General features: G+C 42.5%; 1 protein-coding gene across 1 annotated transcript in view; it reads right to left on the bottom strand.

Annotated features, from left to right (window-relative positions):
- Positions 1-17,743, bottom strand: part of slco3a1a (solute carrier organic anion transporter family member 3A1a) — a 67,543-nt gene that overhangs the window by 3,541 nt on the left and 46,259 nt on the right. The window contains exons 3-8 of the mRNA XM_088921684.1: positions 7,209-7,307; positions 6,375-6,650; positions 3,756-3,920; positions 2,808-3,006; positions 2,037-2,172; positions 754-929 (exon numbers count right to left, since the gene is read on the bottom strand). Coding sequence (XP_088777810.1) covers positions 754-929; positions 2,037-2,172; positions 2,808-3,006; positions 3,756-3,920; positions 6,375-6,650; positions 7,209-7,307 — 1,051 coding nt within the window. The remainder of the gene's footprint in view (positions 1-753; positions 930-2,036; positions 2,173-2,807; positions 3,007-3,755; positions 3,921-6,374; positions 6,651-7,208; positions 7,308-17,743) is intronic.

Here is a 17,743-nt window from a genome sequence, read left to right as displayed (position 1 = left end):
GATGAGGTCCTTTGCCCACTGAGACACATTTTTTACAAACACAAACAATCCGTGAAGACTCTCTGTAAGCAAGAATGAACTGGTGCCCCTCAGTGGCAAAATAAGGTATTTTAGCAGAAAATGCCTTTTCAGGACCCAATATGCTATACAATTCAACTCTGCCCAAGCATGTTCACAGCTTTCAAAGGAATACATACAGTCCTTGTTTTACTGTAAAACAGGACTGTCCTTAAGCAAATGAAGTGAGTTCAGAAACAAATTGTATTCTTAGGAACAGGCAAGGCTCTGTGCTCAATAAAATACATGGTGGAAGCTGTCATCATTAGATTTCAGGAGAATTCAAAGACTCTCTAGTCCCTAGAGAACCTCTAAATTGAGTCTAAGACTTGATAAAAACCATAGTGTGAAGTCATGCCTTGGGATGCACTACTTGATGAAAATGGGAAAAGACTGAGGTCTAGTGGAGATTACATGGCAATCAATAAAAACACTTGCCGGAGAGGGTTCAAAGGAACACAGATCCCGATGAGCGTGAGAAAGGACACCGGCGAGCACAGACCGTGGAAAAGAGAGCAGTCAAAGACAAGCAGCAGCAGGCCACTGGATGGTGCCCGGTGAGTGCAACAATGGGAAACGGAGCGAAAAGGCACCTGTAATCAGCGAGTGTGTGCGCACACAGACACGGACGAACGCAGTCAGGATTGTGAGAGTATAGCAGTGAGGCACTGATGGGTTTCAAGCGGACTGCGTTACCTGATGAGGATGATGACCGAGGGGGTTTGGGCCATGGCGCCAATCATACTGCAGGCACAAATCACACACAGGAAGATTAGAAAGGCCTCTTGGCAGCCGGGGCTGGGACACTTCCCGGGAACGGCTGTTGCGTTGTCAGCCCTGTCTGCAGAAATGCAGGAGCATCCCGTGAGATTCTGAAAGAAGAGAAGGTAACCAAGAAAATGACCAAAACAGCTTTCGATCCTTTGTTTTTACCAATTATATCATTGAGAGCAAATTCTCCTTGACAACGGTGCTCTTTAGATCCTGTTATAAAGCATCACGGGGGAAACTGGAGAACATTACCCTGCTAAATATAACAGCACCCAGGATTTGAACCCAGAACCCTCAAACTGGGAGATAAGGACCTTAACCACTTTCATATACAGCTGCCCCCCCTTACAAACACTACACTGTCCGTAACGAAGGGGAGCATGAAATTGCAGACTGGGTGAAAATGGATAAGAATCCGAAGAAAGAAAAGTTAAGTCGAAAAAAGAAATATTATTTTGTGCCTTCTCTTTCTTTGTGAGCATCTCATGATTTGTTTCATCTTTAAATTTAAACACCACAGCACTGGCAATAGAACAACCAATAATCTTAATCTTATTTTCTTGTCATATAAAAGTACAACATTATTAAGCACATAATTCAGAACGCATACCGCTTTAGCTTGAAATATTATTAAAAGAAAACCACCAATACCGACTGTGAGAGGTGAAGTCTATGTCTTTTTTTGCTGAATCATGACAAATCTAAACTGATTCTGTAGGATCAAGGTCACAGACTTACAGTAGGTTGTCTTCTGTGTTTCTTTATAGGACAATTACTGAACGCCGCTCTAAAAGTTTATATCCGCTTATGATTTTAGATCCCTTTTAATCTTTCAAGACTCACAATGTTTACTGTCTTTGTGACACTGCTTGTTTCTGCCCTCAATTGTCACTGACTGATGCAGAGAGAGAAGCCTTCATCATCGCTCCAGATTAGATAACTCTGAAACCCGGCTCTCTGGAGCTTCCATAGCTGTCTTCAGAAAATGACAGAATGTGCAAAAATGATGCTTCTCGTATTTTCGCAAAGAAATCAAGCCCGTAGGTGCACTTTGCATATTCTAGCCCAACTATGATTATAACAAAATTCACAATTGAATAATGGAGCCATTACAGATCTTCGCAAGCCCTGTCCCCTTGTACACTCGACACAATGATGGAGCACAGCAAGACCAAGATGACCAAGGAAGGCAGAATGAATATACTCACAGATCTGGAGCAGCCAGCAAAACAGGATGACAGATAGGTGACACCGTTGGATCCACACACTGGGCTGATTGAATCTGTGTGACAGTTGCAGTTTGCAATGCACGAGGAAACTGGTTTCAGATCAGTCTGTAGTGTTCTGGAAAGACATTATGGTTTACACAGTGTCACATGGTTAACGCTATCTACCTGTGCTTCACTGAGGCAATATGCTGAAAGTAATTCTTAGTTTCAACCTATTAAACACATCAATATGTGGACTGATCTGAAAATGGTTTGTGCTCTGTACTCTTCAGTTTGCAGCTTCAAGAGCTGTGTCTGCCTCAGTTAGGTACATCTTGAATTTCTGTGGGACATACATTTATGTACTCTGTAGTTTTAGAAATGTGCGTATCCAGTTTTCAGGGCAGAGAGAAACTGTTGTTCTTGAGTCATTAAACTACATCACTTGACTATGTATAGACAGTAAATTACTGAACTTATGTAGCGTGAGCAAAAAAAAAAATCAATGCTAGAGCTAGAAACTAACACTGCTCTTTCTTTTAGATCTGTAATCCCTTTGTCTCCATGACAGCAAAGCATGACTGTAAACTATCTTTCTGATAGTTTTGTTGGTTGGTAGCAAGCTGGGTTGTAGTATGCCAGTTTGTTGCATGTTGGCACACATTTGAACAACTGTCTATCTTCTACAGTGGGCGCTCCTGCTAGTCTGACATATTGAATTCAGCCACAGAATGATCCTGGGTGTCCAGGAGGGATACAGCCAGTGCTTACTCATTGCCATAAGCGACGGTCACCCCGGCAACAGGACCTGTGTCACAGCCCAGGAAGAGGAAGGAGACGTAGCAGGCAGTGGAGACCAGATTGACGAGCATGGCCATGCGGATGGCTCCCAGCGCAGACAAGTTCAGCTTCTTCACCAGCAGTCCGCCCAGAAAGATCCCCAAACATGCGCACGGGATAGCGGTCATACCTGCCAAGTTAAACCGCAAAGATTAAAGATGAATCTTAATCAGCCTTAAAGCACTTTGAATCAATACAAAACATCAACAAATCTAAACTGTAAATGTAATACAGACAGAATCAACAAACATGAAAGAACAGGTTTTGAATAAAGACCATACACACAAAATAAATTAAAAACAATTACAGAAAATGAAATGCTAAAGCACTGTAGGTTAAACTGTACGTTTTCAGTCCTGTTTTAAATGAAATAGCAAAAGAGGATGCTTCCCTGAGAAACTGAACCAAACAGTTGCTTCACTTAAGGGAACTCAAGATGATCAGTCTACCAAATGAGTGATTTTTTGTTGTGTTGAAATAGAAAATATATCTGGCATCCTGCTTAAAGACAGTAAGACAGTATCTGTGTAGAGTCTAGGTTAACAGATCATCTACATAGGTGGCATTCATGCCATTTAAATCCTTTTAAGTGAAAAGCAGCACCTTAAAGTTACTTAAAACCACACAAGAAGCTAGAGCAAAGATACTAACACCTATTGCAGGGGTGATGTGTTCTTGTGTACATACACTGCAGACAAGGTAAGATAAATCTTTCATGTGGGAAAACAACTTTTCCAAAAATGGAGATTAAACAGAGTTAAATTGTCTGCCGTTTCCACCTTTTTATGTCAGCTACTGTACATTCTTCAGCTGTTCGGCAGGTGTCCCGTGTCCAGCGTCCGGGTCCCTGCCCAGCGGTCTGGCACAAGGGCCACTTACCCAGCAGCTGATTGGCTGACGAAGTTGTGAGGTTGAACTGCTGCTCAAGGTACTTCCCCAGGAAAGCAGCGAAGCCCGCAACCACGGCGATTTCCATACAGGCCGCCAGAACAATGCAGGTGAACACAGGGTTGGACAGCAGGTGCTTTGTCACTTTCGGAATGACTGGAGATTGAGAAGGAAGGAAGGGGTAAAGACCTGAGTCATCAGTCCACTGTAGTGCGACACTGCGGCTCTTCAAACATCAGCAAGATCAACTGTCTTAGTCACCGAAGCTTCTGCCAAAAACACACCCCAACAGCCACCCTTCTTTAAAAGTATTTGCAGTCTCCTCCTGCAGCATCTTTATTCTTGACTCTCACCACTCTGGGATGTTATCGGTATACTCAATGCATTAACCACTCCTACGCAGAGGCCTTTGAAATCCTTCATTTACCCTCGTGTTTCAATGAATTGTCCAATACCAGTTATATCTTGTAAGAGCAGAAAGGTATCATTTCATGTTCAAGTTTGTCAGACATTTAAAATAGCAAAGCACTTAAAAGGTTTAACTTCCCCAGGTGGAGTGGATTTCGCCTGGTCCTGTTTCTCAGCACGCTAACATGATTTACTTCTGACACAAACCCCGACTGAAAGCGAATTTCTGACATGAGACCCAGCTCAGTCCTTTACAGATGGGGCAAAAAAATTCAGGCTCTCAAGTAAACTGTGTCTGGAAAACCACACTAGGAAAGTGGGAAATACACCCCCCACCCCCTTCTTACTTGAGAAGGATTGCTCTCGTGATGAAGTGGGGAATAATTAGCTCTTACAGACACATCCCATCTACAATTCACCAGTCCAATGCACCTTTACACCTCCCAGCTTCTATTCTCCCACTGAGATCTCACTAGTGGCGATTAATTAAACCAGAAGTCCTTGAAATCGGAAAACCATCTGAGCGTGGTGCTGTAACAGCTGCTAAAAGCCACTGTGGCTCCAGCCTGTATTTTGATAGACCTGTGCTCGGTGTCCTCTGCTGGACTGGGGCACGTGCGCTGTCTCAGGACAGGGCTTCATGCCTGTGAAGGGATGGCTTAGAGGAGCGCGGTCAGACTGGTCAGGGTGGTAGGCACAGGGTTCTAATTTAGGTCAGGCCCTCCCTGTCACAACACATTTCCTCTGGTAACTTTGAAAGTCCAAAATAATAGCTTTAAGCCTGACTGCAGTTCTGTTTTATTAATCAAACCATTATTATTATTTTTATGTTGACAGAAAATAATTTGGTTTCCTATTCAGATACACTATAGATTCATAGTGACTTTAGCCCCACAATGCAAAATAGTAACATACCAACGTGCATTCAAGGTAATGATGGAATAATCTTTAAATTTCCTGTACAAAACTTAATTTGGTTTTGGGAAAAACTGAATACTACAACTAATAAAAATTCTACTTCTACTAGTACTGATGGTAATATCTTGTATTTAAATACTGTAGCTCATTAAATCCCAACGGATCTCAAAGCATTTGACATACGGGGGGGACCATGCTGTCTTCCACTTCAGCAACCATTCTGCGCTGGCCTACACAGATCAGGTGGTCAGAGGAATTACTTCGCTAATCGAATCAAAGGTAAATCTCAATTAAGGTCAGGCCAGATCACGCAAACCTCAAATGGAATTTAGCTGGGACATCAGGATTTTTAATGCCCAGGTCATCAGGACCTTGGTTTAACATCTCCAAACCACAGCCTTTCCTACAGCACAGTCTTCCTGGCCACCATGCTGGGGCATTGGTTTGAAACTCCTGCTCAATAGGTAAGATTGCCACCAACTGGCCCAGCAAAACTGTTTACGGGGGCAAAGTATAAGTCAGTAACATCCCAGACCAAGTCCTTGACTGGCTTCTGAGATCTGACAAAATAAGGCTCTTAGGTGGCAATGCTACCTAATAATTAACCGAGTGCAGTCAGTTTTCCTAGGCAATTCACTGACTTTGACTCCCCAGTCAAAAGCATATGCCAGTAGTTTCCGAACATTTTCAGTTCACAGCACACTTGCTTTTTGTGGAACGCCTAACAATTTTAAAAGAATCAATCAATTACAGTTATGTTGAACTGAAACAAGCTAATTTCAGTGAAACATATTCATTAAACTTCAATTTTCCGACAGGGATTTCCATGTGAACTGGGAGCATAATTGTTTAAGATTTGCTTCAGTGCTGGAAGGAGTGAAGCAAAGCTCCTGTTCCACACTTTCTAAACTGGAGCTCCTCCGTTTCCACGGCCACCTAAGAGAACTTTCCACGTCACGCAGTTTGAGTAGCACAGCTGTGAGGCAAGTCTGCACGTGACACTGAGACTGGCGTCAACTGAAATGCTGGAGGCCATGCAGCTGTTGCCTGAAGTGGTGTACAGCAGGCACAGCACTGTATGGGAAAATGACAATTATGGGATGTCCCTGACAAGAGGAAAACCAGACCACGACGTACGCTCTGTGACTGGCAAAACTGCGTGTGGCATACAGCGTACGGTGCCTTTCTAAATGAACAACCACTCTGCTCGCACTGGTCGGTACGGGAGAGGCAGCTAGCTGTCACCACGTCGACACGCGCACACTGCCCGCCTGGCGCCCTGACCTCGCAGCTGCTGGCAGCAGGAGGGGCTGCCGTCGGGCTCCTGGGTGTGGCGCAGGACCCCGTTGCTGGGCTTGGGCCTCTCGTAGTCCCTGGGCAGGCTGTCGGGCAGCATGGTCTGCTCGCTCTCATCCCTGCTGTCCCCCTCCTGACCTGCCAGCGACTGGGGGAACCCGAACATCAGGAGGGCCGAGAAGAAGAGTAAGGCACCGCAGAGCAGGAAGCCCCCCCACCAGGCTCCGATCCAGCGGGGGTCGTCGGGGGTGATGTCCAGCTTACCTGCAGGAGGAAAGGGGGGAGAGGGTGCCTTGAATTGGGGGGCCCATGGAAGACACCGCTTGTATTGTATTATTAGCTGGGTCTGCAGCTCGGGAGTATTTCTCAAGGACGGAACAGGAGGTACAGCAGGCCTCATTCAGGAGACCAGACTGGCCACGCACTTCATCTGTGTCAGATCCGTGGTCAGGCTTTGCTCCTTCTCACGCCGTTGCCAGAGCTTGCGGAAGAAGAACTTATTTTTTTATCTGAAAAAACATGAACCGGCGGTGCAAAGTTTCCCCTGCGTGACATTAGGACATTCATGTGTTACATCCCCTACATGGTAATTGAGGTCAGCTGAAGTCAAAGGTCAGATTGGAGTCGGAGCTTCTGTTCGCTCCATAATCAAGCCAAATGCTGTCATGGAGACAACCTCTGACTCAGCGACCCGCTGGTGAATGAGTGAACCATCTCATATCTCCCAGCATCCACAAGAGCAGGCCGGCCCCTGAGACACAGCTTCCCGCAGCAGGAGGCACCGGCCAGGGCAACAGTCATCTGAGATGAACAGCAACTCACTGGTGTCAATGAAGACCGCGTCCACGTAGATCTTGGTGCAGAGGGACCCCAGGATGAAGCCACAGGCTGGTCCAAACACCAGGGTTGAAAATAGGATACCTACAAAGAAAGAGAAAATAATAATAATAAAAAATAATAATATTAGGAGAACAATAACACACCGGTATCGACTGTACATATATTAAGTAGCAAGTTTTGGAATGTGTACTTACAAAATGTACATTTTCTCCCAGTCCAGTAACAAAGATAGCAGCTAGTAGCCCAGTACATTTTTTTCACTTTTCATTTAAAAGCAGAAACCAATTAAAGCTTGTACACTTGCTCAGATACAGGCAGAAGAGATGGACTTTTCTACAAAGTGCTGTGGAAGTCATTGCAGCCCATCACGAGAGCTGGTTACACTTACAAACAAGAGACAACCGTAAGGGCTGTGGGAGTGGGGAAGAAGCTACCCAGCCATGATGGTGCAGCTGATACCCTGGTTTCTCTCAAGAAATGGCTGGATGAGATCCTTAGCTTAGTTACTACCAAATGAGCTCAATGAGCCAAAAGGTCCCTTCCCTAATCCTTAGCAACTGTTCTTACCTGATTCTACAGAACTCAGGTGTCATTTCTTTCGTTCTTGCACATTTTTCTACAGACATTTGAAAGAAAAAGGATCCAAAGCATGCATTTTATCCACGTCCCTCTCGTTTTATCCCAGCCGCACTTGTTTTACAGCAGAACAGGGACAGTCACTGATGGTGAGGCGGGTGTAGATGAAACGTCCGGTTCATGGTGGCTGTCTGGGTCTTATTAAACTTCTGATCGTGCGACGAGCCAGGCCCCCCAAGCCACAGTGCTTCACATGAGTCACATTTTCTAGTCCGAGCGGCTGAACAAATAAACAGCTGTTCCATTGCTTAATGGCACATGCTTAACGGGGAATGCATGATAGCTGTCAGTTTATTTTGAGGTACACTGCGAATGCTGCGAAGAGACTTGAGCTGAACAAACGGATGTGTGCTGCTGGATTAACCTTGTTTATGCGGGAAACCAATTGCCTGTGACTTAGGAGCTTATATGCAACAAGGGATGCTACAGGACCTCACAGAAGTCTATACTTCACTGTCAGTGCTGCAGTGTCCTATTGATTCCCTGCCCTTTAACTATGTTTCCAGAGCCCTTGTTATTCCTCTGTGATTAAGTACTCTGCAAATAAACTGCACACAGCTTGTCACGCAGCTTTTGCAAAAACGTAGATAGTAACATTTTAAAAGGCGCTATCGCTGAATAATTCATTGTGCCTCCAGCCGGCAGTAAATATCGCTGTCATATTTAGTGCACTGCTGCCATCTCGTGTTCTGAGATGATTAAAATCACACTTTCCCGGACAACACTGTACACTTTCCAGACAGGTGCAAGACATCCAGCTCCACCCAGGCCCAATTCTCAAGGAGAACAAAGACACCCGCTGACTCAAGAAACAATCTAGCTCACAGAAAAATCACAGTGCCAGATACAATAACACCACGAGTTTAAATAAAGGAGAATGTATTACCGCACTCTGTACAAGCCAAATAAATATGTTTCTAGAATGCAGTAGATATTCTAAAATATGTATCAGTGTTCTCCATTGGCTGCCCATTTTCAGCTGGCTTGAAAATGACACCAGGAACACATGCCCTACAGGAAACACCTGCTATACCGGAACATTGCACTGACATGTAGTGTGGTTTTCTGAATACATATGTGGAAAAGGAAGAGGAATTCTAATATTACACAAGTCAGAATCTAATCATAATTTACTTTATTATTCCACAAGAGTTGACATTTCCTAAACTTCTATGGTTTCTCTCACAAGGCAATATCTCTTCAGGTATCCCAAGGCTCTTCAATATCTTAAGGATGAATTATAGCAAGGCTATTAAGATTTTCAGTGCATACTACCAACCACACGAGGGCGCATTCTGCACAGTAAATCCTGCACTAGCAGAGGCTACCATCTGCACCAGCTCTGATCAAGAATACAAAAGGAATTCGATCGTTATTAGCATAATCATGAGGTTCATCAACCCCTTATTTACTTATCACTTGGGCAAGACTTTGTCCTTTTACTGGAAGCAAAACAGGGAACCAGGAATGATCAGCTGAATTGTTGAGCTGTTACTTAACCCAGTAAAGGTTTAAAGTGGAATACCATAGGAAAAGCATAGGGAAGTGCAGTAAAATACAGTAAAGAATGGAGAGGTAAGGTAAAGCCTAAAAATACCCCCAGCAGTTTTGAGTAATGCAAAATATGATATAGACAAGGTAAAACTGGAGACATCACAAAGACTTACTTAAACTCTCTGAAGGGCAGCTCCATTTGTCAGTAAGTGTGATGAAAGATGCCCCTAATTAAGCAGCTCAGAGTTTGACTGGGGCTTACAGCCCTGAAACTAGGTTAGTCATCTTGAAGGCCAGGCTCACAAGCACTTACACTAGCTCAAAGCCAGAGGAAATAGCCACAGCGTACTGAGATCTGCTGCGCCTTCCACAGCAAACATGAAGGCGAAGTGCTCTGCCTGTCTGGACATCATCTTACCCAGAAAACATCAATACAGACAGCAATTACTCATAACACAGGAGAAGAATTTACAGTGGAAACACAAAAGTATGGGACTCACATTCTGATACAAAGTTACTGGAAAATGAATAAATTGTAATGGATATTTCCAGATATTATTCATTAATGTTTTTTTTTTAATTAGGCTTAGTAAATTGCATTGTACTGTGCATTCATTCTGTCATTCTAGGAGTTATATTCGCTGCGCTGTAGTTATATGCTGAAACAAATCAATGTCTTGGTCATTTAAACCTTGGGAACAACACAAAAAAAAAGTTTCTTTTATCAGTCATTTATTGGTGCCCTACAGTCCAATCCACTCTAACTGCTTTCAGTGTTTGACTACCACCTTGTTTGCAGCAGGTGTCTCACGGAGACAAGACTCCCGGGTTTGATCCTTCTCGCTCTTTCCCCCTGTTTCTGTGAACAAGTCGGCGCCGGGTGGGGAACAGCATTTGTATCAGACAAATAGATTACAATCTATACCAGAGCCTAGAGTGGGTGAGTACTGCAGGGGCCCAGCCCTGCTGCCAGAGGGCTCTTGGTCTCCTTGAAAACGCAGCACCTCAAGCGCTGGGAGTAGCTGATTAATTAGGCCAATTATGAGCTGAATCAGGTCATTAAGATCCGAGCTGGAATGAAAACCAGTGGACACACTGGCCCTTCAGGATCAGGACTAAGGACCCCTGCAGTACTGTGAAGCCTAACACTGATCAGTCTGCGGTTCAAATTCCACTCTGCTTCTTCATGAAGAAAAGACTAAAGACTAAACATTTTCTAAGGGCGGGGTCTATCCCCAGTGGCTCCCCCTGGTGTAGCCTCTTCGTCCCTGTGTTGACATGACTCTTTCTGAAGAAGAGGTAACTAACTTTAGTTAGGAGACACAGCTGTGGCTGAAGAGAAACTGGATTACAAGACATTTTTTTTAACAAGATGGCGGACAGTATTGGCTCAAATTTGCTCTAAGCCTTATTGGCAGTCGGATCCCTTAGCAGGCAAGCGAAATTTTAATATTTTGTTTGTGATCAGCATTTTTATTGAATTGATCAGATCGATGAACAAAAACAAACAAGAACACATATCAACACCGCAATAAACAATACAGTACAATTATAGTCACACTCTTTTATCCAAAGCTCATGACATACTAGTTTATAAGTTTATAAACAATCCTGTTTTGTGACACAACCTGTTAGACTTGTCTCAGTGTCTTCATCCTTTGCTACATTAACCGACATCAGGGTCTGACTTGCAAGAAGGGGTGAACCTGTCTGAGATTTAATCTACGGGCTTCCTTCAGAACACCATGCATATGGGGAGGGCAATCCAGGAGTGAATAAGGGAAATAATGTACATGATAGCACTGTGAAACACATCTCAAACATGCCAAACATCTCCAGCACTGTAGTCCCTCAACGGCACACATCTAGAAAGTAGTTTGACCTTCAGTAATGGATTTTACTATTTTTTTAATTTTCAGTGACAGTAAAACCAAGTCGCAAGATAAACCAGCATTTCTAAGCAATGTTTACTCGTTTTCATTTGAACCACAGCAATTTAAATAAAAAGACTGCAGTATAATGCATGCTTCTATAATTTTAGGGTAACAATACTGTACCTGTGACCCCATTGGCCTTTGTTTTTTAAAGGTAATATCAACACTGTAATCTTTAACTAAAGAAACTGGCAACATAGATAAATATGAAACCTACATCTTGAGCACAGCAAATAATATATGATCTCTATTATACATCCTAACTACTGTGGTGTTGATTTGTAAATGGAAGCACTGAAATGTCATAGAATATGGCTGAATCATTTTGTCTGAGCAATTCAACTGCACATAAATATACTGTACATACAGTAAAGTGTTCACCAAAGTTTTGACATGTGTACAAGAAACAAGATTCTCTGGAGCAGTGTCACTGAGCTGAGGGCTCAGGAGTGGGTTGGGAAGGGAATTCCTTTGACACGCAAATCAGCAGCCCTAGACGGCCTCTTCTGTAAACCTACATCTGTTTGTACTAATAGCTCCTTGAATCTTTTATTCTGGGAGCTCTTTCAGCGCACGCTCCTCCATTCATAGTGAAACAGCTTACGGCTGTTCCCCCCATACAGACACAAACTCCACTTTTAGGTTGTTTCCTGACCCGTTTACAAATCAAACGGATTATGAGTGTTTGAAGAGAGCTTTTGATACGAGCTGAAAGGCACAAAATGGATCTCAACAGCCAGGGCATCAGTTCCCGGGCCAAGCAGCTCTGTGCCAGCTGCTCACCCCGTCAGACAACCACCAACCTTCGCTGTATTTGAGAAGAAGAAAATGCCTGTGTGGTTTTTGCTTTTTTTCTGGCACTCTTTAAAAGATGTCTGTCACTTGTGGTAGCATTTCTGCCTACGACAACAGCTCATCACCAAGTCCTGTAGATTTATTGCTGGTTGTGAAACCTAAACTTTCGTTGTCTAATGAAAGGAAATCTAACTGCATGCACATGTGAAATACAAACACTGACCTGCTCTTTTTCCTTCTGGCGCTTAGTATAAGTACTTATATGCTACCAGTGTAGACAGTTTTTCTGGGTATAATTGTCCATTCTACTTGTTTTCATTCTGACAACACTTTGAAAACATTAATATACACTCCATGTATAAACACAAGGATTATATTTATGTATAGAAAATATGTTTATATTTGTATTTAGAAAATATACAGATGCCTGTATGTCTTACCGCAATTACACTGCATGGTGGTGCAATGCTGGTATTGATAGGTTTATAATATAGTACTATTGAAATGAGAGTTCAAGCAGGCACGAATTCTAATATACCAAAGCACAGAGAGCTGGCGCATGAGTACAGCATGAATTTAAGATCGCCAAGCAGTCACTTTCACGTTTGCAGATCACTCAGCACATTTCCACAACTGGAAAGAGTGGCATAGAAATGTTAAGTCCCACAAAATTAGTGTGGGAAGCATTTTTTGAGACACTGCAGGAGCCACCTCCCCCCAAAAAAAACAACCTCTAGAAGAATATGGCAGAATACTGGGAAACACTCAGAGAATGTTTGGTGAGGGATACAGTAAATAAAAACAGGGCAGGGCAGTGAAATCAGAATCTCTGTGACAGTGCAGGGAGACAGAAAGCCCACATGCTGGAGGTTACTAGTCTCACGTTGGCGTTGCTCTGTTTCTGAGACAGGAGATGACGAGAGAGATGAGCTGAGGACGCTTCAGTGGTGATCGTGGCAGATGTTGTTCACCCGCCCAAAGCAGCTAATTAACGAGGAAGTATGGAAAAAATGACTCACTTTGGTGCTTGTTACTCTGCCCAGGATCAAAGCAGTTGTGACTGTAAGCATGAACAATACAAACCCACTAATTTCATTTTTGCTTCCTTATATAGATGGCAGGTTCTGAGGCGAAACGTTTTCAATAATCGTTGCCACAATCATCATAACGATGGGTCAACATTTTATCAGAGAGATAAAGACTGCCCTCAGAGCCTAATGTTTTGCACATGTCTCCCTTGGAATATAGTTTCACAGTTGCTAGGATGTCCAGCATCATTGCTTTGGGAAATTGGGAGAAAATGTCTTATCAGAAAGTTTGAAATATCTCTGATGCTCTCCAGGAAAAACATGCAAGTTCAAAGAGGTTATTTTCTTGGTCAGTAACACATCTTCTCTGAATGCAAATTAGGTATGAAGCATGATGGTCAGAAAATATTAAGGAAACCCAGGTGAAACAATAAAGCATGTTAAAAGATTTATTTTTTATATTGACATCAGGAAGTTGTAAAGATGTGTATAGTATATCTTCTTTATGTAGAACCTATGCTATGCCCACAGGTTCAAGCAAATTACTTCCAAAAAGCACTGCAAAAATGCTGAAAACAATGTGGAATCAAGGCACAACATTCAGCTTGTTTTAAAATAGAGCAAATGACTTCATGCTTCATACAGTAATTGACCTCAACTATTCCAACAAACCAGACAGCTTAATTACAGTGCGAACAGCACCTAGCGCAGTAAGAAGTGGCTTATGAGTTAATGGTGCCGACTCTAAGGATTCTTAAAATATTTTATAATTCTATATGCATTTGATGTAGTAACTACTACTGGCTAAACCCAAGTGATACAGAAGTGCACCAAGGTCAACCATAGCACAATTATTTTCTGAAAGAGCCAATACTCTTTTCTAGGCAGGTTGTTATAAGTTTTCAGGATTTTCACGAGAAGAAAAAGAACAGCTGCATAGTTTCCATCTTGCATACATTTTTCTACATGCCAGTTGCATAATAAGTATGTGGTGCATTGTCGGTCCGTCTTGGGTGTGTTTCCTTAGAGACAGCACTGTTGACTGCTCATAGCAACAACACCCCAGTCTTTCTCCTTTCCGGAAACCTCAGAAAAGAAGAGAAGAACGAACTGTCACCTTACAGGGGAATTACAACACCAAGCCCAAAAATAAAAAAATAAAACCTTTCATCAGACTGCTCAGTATAGTTTGAAACGCAGGCTTTGACCCAGTAAAATGTTCACAACTTAGTTTAGCATAAACCTTTAATTAGTAAGAATAATTTTACATTCACAGACATCACATCTGGGTGGGGGAGCTGTGATGTGTAAGAAGCACCTTGTTTCAAAGAGTACAAAGGTTAAGAATGAAAACACGTGTGTGTCTCATGTTAAAACAGAGATATATATATATTTATTTGAGTAGAGTGCAAAATGCGGTTCACTTTTTCTAAGCCCAAATAAACCCATCCAAACTAAAAAATATGTTGAAGTGAAATAAAGAAGTATTGCTTTCATTTCTGTGATTCTGACATCTGCACCTGTAAACTTTTCACACTACTATTAAGAACTGGAGTCAGCTTTGCTTAAAGCCAAAGACTTTGAAATTGATCCCGCAAAGTCGCACGGAAACTCGCAATTTTCTGCAGACCCTGTGTCCATGAGGAGGAAGGAATAAAACATACTGTTACTGGCTGGTCGACGTTTAAAATACAAGATGTAATAAAGAGAAAAAGAATACGACTTGTCGTTCCGTAAAAAACACAGATCTGAAGGACACCGGCTGGATTACAAACGGGAGGAGGGAGGAGGCATTCTGACCCAGTCTGCTCAACTGGGGGCTGATTGCAATCCGGTGCATGGCCCTTATCCCACATGAAGGATCTCAGAGTGTGAGCTTCAGAAATATGGTGGGGCTTTTCTATTTGACTCCACGTTTTTCCTGAGGAAAGTATTCGCAGATTTAAAGGTCTTATGTGTACCATAAGAAGTGTAAGTGCATTACACCTCCAGTTACTGTAAGGGCATACACATGCATCAGCTGCAGAACATCAAAAGTAGAAAAGGGAATCAGCCAAATAAGGACAAGGCAGCAGCCATCTAGACAAGCGATGCAACTATGACTGGACCAAACAGGACAGCTCTGTCTGGGCTAACGTGCTCCTGTCAATCAGAAATCTGGTAACTCAAAGTCATTCACTAGTTATTCTTTTGTATTTGATTTTAGTGTCCATGGAAAACTGAATAAGGACTCTATAGCACATGGAACAGCTGTCTGTATTTAGAATACCACTTCTTTGCTAACTTGCCAGTAGATTAGTAAAATCTGTCACTGGTAGAATAATTAACTATTTACTGTATATTGAACTATCATGTGGTAACAGACTGTTTATGATTTAAGAGGCCTCTGATGGGCAGATTTAATGGTTAGATTTATTTCAGCTATGCCCTGCAAACACTGCATTCCAGGCATGGCAAGTTGTGCTGTTTACTTCAGGTAAAATAGCAGTGATATTGCCTGATTTTACTCAATATCCATTGCTATTGAAATATATAAATATTGTAGCTTGTGTGTAAGCAATTTTTTTACTTCCTTTATTTCTAAAGTATAAGTTTGCAGGTTTTACATCTTCTCAAATTAGATAGATAGATACTTTATTGATCCCGTGAGGGAAATTGCAGAAATGATGTGCGCCACAGAACTCACACAGTGCATCAAACAGGGAATACTTAAATTAAATTGCACAGTCATAACCCAAACAGAAAGAAATCTCATGCAAATGAAGACATGCAAAAATAAATATTCAAAGGGAAGTAGAATATAAAAATAACCCCATGTTTTTGCTAGTATTGCGAAGGGCACCTCCTTCTCCAAAAGAGTATCTAATAAAAACCCAGAACGCCTTCTGTCACTCTGAATTGATGGTTTTTGCCATCAGTTGGCTGTGGGGTGTACAGTAATGAAATATAAAAACCCCAAGGAGTGGCTAGGCCTCATTAATCTGGGATGTTTTTATAGAGCTCCTTTGTACCCACGGAGTGAGCAAATTAGGAATTTATGACTGCACTGCCTCCCTTTTTTGCCTTGAGCATTCTGTATGGAAGGATGGATTGCATGCTGTAGCATGTCGCTTGGCCATATCAAAAATTAGCTAAGACTGCGCAAAGTGGAGATGATGCCCGCAATCTGTTATTTTAACAAGCTCTTAATGAGTATCTCCTTGTATTGTTCTACAAAATAAAGAAAGAAAGCTACGATGCTCAGATTAGCAGCGGTGGCCTCAGAAGAATTTGCCCGGGCTGCGGGGCTGGTTTCGGAACTGGTGCATCTATTGTGGCTTTGAAGGGCAAACCACACTCTGTGCCAGAATGCTCCCTGAGCTTTATTCATCCTGCGGTCTGCCTTCTGGCCAGGATGGGAAAGAAAGTGGTTCCACAGGAAGAAAAAACCAAACCCCAAAACAACCACAGCATTCCCAGGAGACAGCTAATGAATGAGAAATGCTCTACGACTGGAGATTTCTCTTCATTCAGTGCAGTTAGTATATCCACCTTTGGTCCACCAGAAATGTTTCCAAGAGTCATGTATGAACAATGCTTAAGAATCAAGGAGGAACCTCTAGCTAACCTCTAGTGGAGAGTATTTTTAAAGCTCTCTCTCCACATGACAGTCTGCACAAGGGACTGAGGAGCTACAGCAGGTTCCTTATTCAAACCTCGCAGTAGTAGAGGAGTAATACAGTTTCTTGTATGAGGAATTTGTCTTTTTACATACCCCAGCTTGCTCTCCATGAGATACACAGACAGGGAGAGAAGCTTGGGGTCAGAGCGCAGGGTCAGCCATTTATACAGCACCCCTGGAGCAGATGGGGTTAAGGGCCTTGCTCAGGGGCCCAACAGAGTAGGATTCCTCTGCCGGCCGCGGGATACGAACCGGCAACCTTCCAGCCACAGGTACCTGTGCCACAGAGCCACCACCCCATGTACATTGGAATTCTTGTGATATAACAAATGAATTTCTTTTACCACCAATGAGAATTGTTTACACAATTGTTTGTTCTTAATGAAGATGCTGTCTTTTTACTGGACAATGCAATAACCTCATAAGAAACAGACATCTGGTTATGCAATCTTGAATATTTTGACATTTTGACCGGTTTGCACTTTTAAGGATATTCGAGAAAAATGAGTTTGGACAGTATTGACAGAAAATCTTTTTGTAACAGGCCCCATCATAAAGAAATGAGAGATCATTTCAGGGTTGACTGCACTCAAGATGCATGTTTCAAGGTGCATGAAAACTGGGGGTTACAGTGTGCCTATTTCCAAGGCATCTATCTAAAAATGTTCTAAACTAAGGATTAATCATGGGTAACTATAAGCCATGGATGATTTTTCATCATCACATAAATAAAATATTTATGATGACATAAGAGAGCTTTACTTTTTAAAAGCCTGCTGAATTGCAATGCCATAAACAAAAAGTTGAGGCTTTCAATACTGGAGTACATGTCTCTGCACAACATAAACACACAGCTTGCACTGGTTAGCATAAGGATATCTTTTTCTTATCAAAGCAAGTCTATCTCTAGGCATTAATTCAATTACAATTAATTACGCTAATGTGTGTTTTATCTTTTGCGCATTATTT

The sequence above is a fragment of the Atractosteus spatula genome, chromosome 7 (genome assembly GCF_055471065.1).
Source record: "Atractosteus spatula isolate fAtrSpa1 chromosome 7, fAtrSpa1.hap1, whole genome shotgun sequence".
In the NCBI taxonomy this organism is placed as follows: domain Eukaryota; kingdom Metazoa; phylum Chordata; class Actinopteri; order Semionotiformes; family Lepisosteidae; genus Atractosteus; species Atractosteus spatula.
The sequence above is the reverse complement of the archived record's forward strand: the minus strand, read 5'-3'. Positions and strand labels throughout refer to the sequence as shown.